Here is a 6,223-nt window from a genome sequence, read left to right as displayed (position 1 = left end):
TGAGTCCAGGTGAGTCCAGGTGAGTCCAGGTGAGTCCTGCTGTCAGCCAGTATTCAGTCTGCTCTCTAGAGCCTCGAACACAGAGTGGGGATCCTGGTCAGCATCAATATGAACCGCATCTGGATACACAGACTGTATACACACACACACACACACACACACACACACACACACACACACGCTGATGTTTTTATATATTTCTGTAAAGTTACAGCTGATCGATTTATTCTGATATTTTGTTTTTAGTTTTCTGAGATGTCGTCTAAACCTTCAGTTCTGACACAGGAGATTAACTGTCAGGCTAATTAACAAGCTAACACACATGGTGGAACATGTGACATCATTTAGGGTCATTTAGCTTCACATGACCTTCAGAAGGTCAGGTTGTGGTTTTAGAGTTCAGATCAGGTTCAGGTTCTTGTGGGTTCTCACCGGTCCAGTATAAATGTGTGTGTGTACCTGCAGAACAGCAGTGTGTGTCCTGTACTGGTCCAGAGTGTGTGTCACAGCGTGTGTGTCGTCCTCTGGTCGGGTCTCCAGTCGGTTCTGGACCTGGAGGCTGGGAGCCGGTCGAGTCACAGCGTGAAACCTGCAGGAGAGACACCGTAAGGACACGATGACGTGACCGAGCAGCTCTGCACCTGACTGCAACTGACAGGTTGTCCAGGTAATAAACAGTGACCTGCTTCATGTTGTTGTTGCCATAGAAATGAACTTTATTGACACGTCGTTTCTGTGTTTGAAAAGCAAAAATCAGACTCAACATTTTTCTAAAACTCAGTGAGACACATTTGATCCGTGACAACATGTCTATTCATTTAACTGGTTTAACTGGTCACTAGATTAACTGAGAACTGGTTTAACTGGTCACCGGTTTAGCTGGTTACTAGTTTAACTGAGTACTGGTTTAACTGGTCACTGGTTTAGCTGGTTACTAGTTTAACTGGGTACTGGTTTAACTGGTCACTGGTTTAGCTGGTTACTAGTTTAACTGGGTACTGGTTTAACTGGTCACTGGTTTAGCTGGTCATTAGGTTAACTGGGTACTGGTTTAACTGGACACTGGTTTAACTGGTTGTACTGGCCTCTCTCCACTGACTGGATCCATGGCTCTCAGAGTGAGTCTCTCCAGACAAACATCATCTGTCAGCTCCAGGAAGAAAACTCTGAGGAGAGAAGAGGTCAGAGGTCAGAGGTCACCACCAGTCACTGTTTTTTATAGAGACGATGGCTGTGATTGCTTGTGTTTGTGATGCTGCTGCAGTAACAGAGTTCACCTCTCCACTGTCACACCTGTTAGTGGAGCTACCTCAGGTAAGTGCAGGTTGATATTAAGAGTAGTATTAGTAGTATTAGTAGTAGTATTAGTATTACTATTAGTATTGTATGTAGTACCTGTTGGGCTGGTGTATGTAGTAGTATTAGTAGTATTAGTAGTAGTATCAATAGTACCTGTTGGGCTGGTGCTGGGACAGGCTCTTGGCTTGCTGCAGGTCTCGGGGGAACCCGTGCAGTATCCAGCCTCTGCAGCTGCAGTCCACTTGGCTCAGACGTTGGTCCAGAACCTGCACAACCAGGGAGTCTGGAACTGCACCGACACGTTCATCAATAACCAATAATCAGTAATCAGCTGCTTGTGTTCAATCAGTTAATATCTGCAGCCACAACCCCATCTGAAAATACATGCAGATGCCTCTATGGTCATGTGATGCAGAGCGAGGCAGCTGATTGGTCGATCCAGACAGAGTTTATAATTTATAAATGTAAATATATTTAAGACACATGATCATGATGAGGAGTGGAATGATGGAGGAACAGATGTTTCTGAACATGGACTCTGTAAGCTACTCATTATTAAACACACACACACACACACACACACACACACACACACACACACACACACGAAGAACACTGCAGAATGACAGAGATGGGGGAGGACTGTGTAAAAACCCCAGGGGCTGCTGGGATACAGACAGGTATCAAACAGTCGTATTTCCACTTCAAAGAATTCTGCTGTTGTGTGTGTGTTTGTACCTGGTCGTCCATCATCCAGGTATGGTTGGATCTCCTCTCCCAGACTTGAACCATCAGCTGCTACAGACCTCAACAGCTGACCACAACACACTGAGAGAGAGAGAGAGAGAGAGAGAGAGAGAGAGAGAGAGACAGAGAGAGAGAGAGAGAGAGACAGAGAGAGAGAGAGTTATATGTAGATTTACAGGTGAGATGTCATCGCAGTGACAAATCGGATTATCTCTATGAAGGGTGTGCGCGTGCGTGTACCATCCACCATCTTGTATTTCTCTGACAGCAGTCTGGCCTGGTGACTCTTCCCTGACCCCGGCGGACCCAACAGGAGGATTCTGGGAGTTCTGGAGCGACGACGAGTCCGGACAAAAGCCAGCACTGAGACAACACGTTAGAAAGTCAACCAATGACAGTCAAGATTTCAGCATCACTGATCCACAGTCAGATCCAGCTCAGTAAATGTAAAAAGAGACAGACACCAGATCAGTTTATCCGTTAACAACCTCATCAGTGTTCAAACACAGAACGTCTGTGGGATTCAAACTCCTTCATCTACACAATCGATATCATGAGTGTTTGAGATGCTGAATAACAAACACAGTCGTGTATCACAGTAAGTCACACATCAAACTAAACCACTGCAGCACCTCACAAAATCAGAGAAGGACAGAAGCTGATATATAAAGTAAGGAATCGTCTGCATATACTGAAACTAAACCCTGAGGTCAAAACACCAAACTACACAATATTGTTAAGAAGTAGCAGTGATACTCATGAACTTCAGGTATTCTACTATAACATGGTAGTATTATTTCAACGTGTAATACTGTCATGTTATTGGACAGGTACTGCAATATCAAAGAGGTGGGTTCAGACACCTTGTTGGTAGACGTCAGTGTGTGGTTGGTCACTGTTGATGATCTTCAGGACGTGCTGATAGGCTGACCTCAACCCTGTGACCTCACAATGGAAATGCTGCAGCGCAGCCAATCGCTGCTTCTCTGAAAGGGCCGGCGCCTTCTCCAGACGTTGAGCGATGATGTCATCGAGTGGCCAGATGAAGGTCTGATGGTAGATGTCTGCAGACAGGAAGTGATGAATGTCTAGTGTTAAATTGACCTTGAAGTCGAGTGTTGGACTCTAATGAAAATGATATGTCAGTAAACACACTGACAGAGTCTGAGGATCACACTGTTAATGTCAGTATTGTGTTTCAGCTCAGGTCAACAGCTGACGGTACAACTGTTAAAAAAAGAAGAAGCTTAAAACAAAAAGTTTTACTGAGAAAAAGTTATGTGTTGTCAAGGTTGCTAGGCAGCAGGAACTGCATTTTGCAATGCAATGTTGAGGGCGGGAACAGCTGGTGACACAAAGTAAAAATCCTCCGTAGATGAGACTGTCTCATTTCAGTTTGGTCTTCACGCTCTACAAAGGACCACACCTTCACAGACGGCGTCCTCCTCTGAACTGGGAAAACCCTGGTGCCAACGTTACCCACAATACACCTGGACCCCTGACAGCTGGGCCGTGGATTGGGGTGTGTGGAGCAGGGATGAGGAGGTGTTACCTTCTCACGGCTCCCTCCTGTCTTCACATCTGCAGCATCAGAGGTCATTCCTCGGAGAGGGGAGGACATGTCTCCGTCACTTCTTTCTGGTTTCAGTACCACTGAACTGTTTTTAACCCCGGGTTTTGCCTGTAAGGCAACATACAGGCTGCCCTGCCGTCGGGCTGTATATGGTGTCAGAGGAAACCTGCATTTAGCTGCAGTCCTTTTCCATTGCCGGCTCCACGCCACTCTACTCCACTGTTTTGGGTTTCCATTGGTCAGAAGTTATGGACAGTACCTGATACCTGGGACTCATCATTGTCATCATCATCATCGTCGTCGTCGTGAGAGACGGGACGTTGTGAACAAACTGTCACCTCTCGCTGCAGCTGTTACACTTCTGTTAGTTACTGTTTTCTACTTTTAGCAGGACAACCTTGCATTGAGGAGGTACTGCAGTGGAAAAACAAGTACCTGGAAGAACATCCTTCATTCAAATATAATGCAGTAACGTCATGAATCCAACATTATTCACTGAGTCTCAAGGCTCGTCGTTGACTTTGGAAATGGTGGTTTGATTTTTGAGTCAGTGTTTAATGGAAATTAAAGGAAATTACATGTGATTATTGGGTTGATGAGGCTTTTTGGATACTAACTAACTTTGGAGACTTTAAAGCTTGAGCTGTTTGATCTACAACACAGGACTCACCTCCCGTCAGTGGGTCCACCAGTTTCCCCTGACTCCTCTCCAACAGCACATCATCAGGAGCCTCCAACATCACTGACACACACACACACACACCACACACACACACACACACACACACACACACACACACAGTGTTTGTCAGTGACAGACTTCATATTCACAGTAACTGTGAGCTGATCGTATCGTTGCTCTCACCAACATGTTCGGGGATGACTCCGGCCTGCTGCAGAGCCAGAGCCTGCAGGCGAGTCTGAGGGATTCCCTCCAACACCCAGCCCTACACACACACACACACACACACACACACACACACACACACACACACACACACACACACACACACACACACACTGCATGTTAAAGGTGTAGTGGTCAGTTCTGTCAGTACCCCCTAGAACTCTTCGAGAACCTTTAGAACGACTTCTCAGGACCAAAATCACCTGGATACAAGAAAGTAAAAGCTCAGCATTGTGAGTAATGACTGGAAGTGGAATCCTGTAATGATTATATGACTGAGGGAGGGAGTCACGCTTCCTTTATTGGAGTTAAAGTACTAAGTCTAAAAATACTCTGTTACAAATAAAAGTCCTGCATTTAAAATCTGAGTGAAGTAAAAGAACTTTAAAAACTTTACTTTTTACCTTAAAAGTTATTGATCAACAAATGATTTCAGCTCTTAATTTGCAGTAAGTAACTCGGCTGTAAAATAAATGTCATACAGTACAAGTAGAAAGAAATGGAAATACTCAGAGTACAAGTACCTCAACAGTGTACTGAAGTACAGACAATCATTAAACCTTGAGTCCATGTCAAGTCTTGAGTGCCCCGTGTTCATGTCCGACTCTGAGTCTTCAAGCTTTAGTCTGAGGCGAGTCCCTTTACCTGAGTCCGAGTCATGAAAGTCGAGTCTGGGTGGAGTTCCAAGATGGACTCCAGACAAACCAACCGCCGCTTTCTGATTCACTCAGATGACCCGCGGCTGCGGCCTCATACAGTGCGCTCCGTAGATGCTTGTGGACTCACTTCAGTTTGATTGGTTTGATTCTAAATGTTGGTAATTAAGGTTTCTAAAGGCCACTAACTAATTGTTATGAGGTAGTTATTTATGAAGATGTTAAGCTTGTACAGTGTGACAGTGTGTGTGTGTTCAGCTCATTATACAGTGTGTCAGAGTCACAGTGATGTGTGAGGCTGACAGCAGGAGTCTGCAGAGAGCTGCACACTTTAAGACTCTCTCACACTCTTCTGGAGGCTATTCCCTCAGTGCTGCCTGACAGGCTAAATAAAGATGATAGGAGCAGCAGCGCTGACACACACACACACACACACACACACACACACACGTGATAGGTTGTGTGTGTTGGATGTATTTTGTGATTTCTCTAACTGAGGACAGAACTGCTGAAAATCATGCAAACATCTTTGTGATGCCGAATTGTGAAGCTTTTGAGCTTTTGAGCCTTCCTGTGGCGCAGCAGCGAATTTCAAGGTTTCACCATGAAACAGGAAGTGGTTATAACTATAATATACGGTACATTGTCCAAACTTCACGTGTTTGATGACAGACCCACACTGAAGACATCTACATGTTACTATGACGACAATGGGCCTCGTTCACCAATATCGTCTGAAGTATTTTCTTAAATTCTCTCTTAAGTTGTTCATAAGAAAGTTTGACGAACGTGTTGTTAAACCACAGAACTGTGCGCACCTGTGTTCTGAGCCTGATGAACGCCACTCTCCTGGTAAACTGAACGTGTGCGCCAGTCGGCCCTAATTAGCATCGTAACGCCCGAAGACGCCCTTAAAAGGGCGTGAGACTGAAGGGTCGTGTGCAGACACAGACAGAACTCACAAAGAGACACCGTGAGGGAAAGCTGAGAAAATACCAAAATGAAAATCTAAAGACGGAGAAGCGGAACTTTAGTAGTTCT

General features: G+C 45.1%; 1 protein-coding gene across 2 annotated transcripts in view; it reads right to left on the bottom strand.

Annotated features, from left to right (window-relative positions):
- The window catches only part of ak8 (adenylate kinase 8), a 13,891-nt gene continuing 7,668 nt past the window's right edge, over nt 1–6,223 (bottom strand). For both annotated transcript variants that reach the window (XM_056376690.1, XM_056376689.1), the window contains 9 exons: nt 4,485–4,566; nt 4,290–4,361; nt 2,910–3,110; nt 2,287–2,409; nt 2,038–2,127; nt 1,453–1,588; nt 1,086–1,166; nt 460–589; nt 1–132 (listed from right to left, as the gene is read on the bottom strand). In XM_056376690.1, the coding sequence (XP_056232665.1) occupies nt 43–132; nt 460–589; nt 1,086–1,166; nt 1,453–1,588; nt 2,038–2,127; nt 2,287–2,409; nt 2,910–3,110; nt 4,290–4,361; nt 4,485–4,566 (1,005 nt within the window). In that variant the 3' untranslated portion in view covers nt 1–42. The remainder of the gene's footprint in view (nt 133–459; nt 590–1,085; nt 1,167–1,452; nt 1,589–2,037; nt 2,128–2,286; nt 2,410–2,909; nt 3,111–4,289; nt 4,362–4,484; nt 4,567–6,223) is intronic.

Source organism: Seriola aureovittata, chromosome 5 (assembly GCF_021018895.1).
Source record: "Seriola aureovittata isolate HTS-2021-v1 ecotype China chromosome 5, ASM2101889v1, whole genome shotgun sequence".
NCBI classification, from domain to species: Eukaryota; Metazoa; Chordata; class Actinopteri; order Carangiformes; family Carangidae; genus Seriola; species Seriola aureovittata.
The sequence above is the reverse complement of the archived record's forward strand: the minus strand, read 5'-3'. Positions and strand labels throughout refer to the sequence as shown.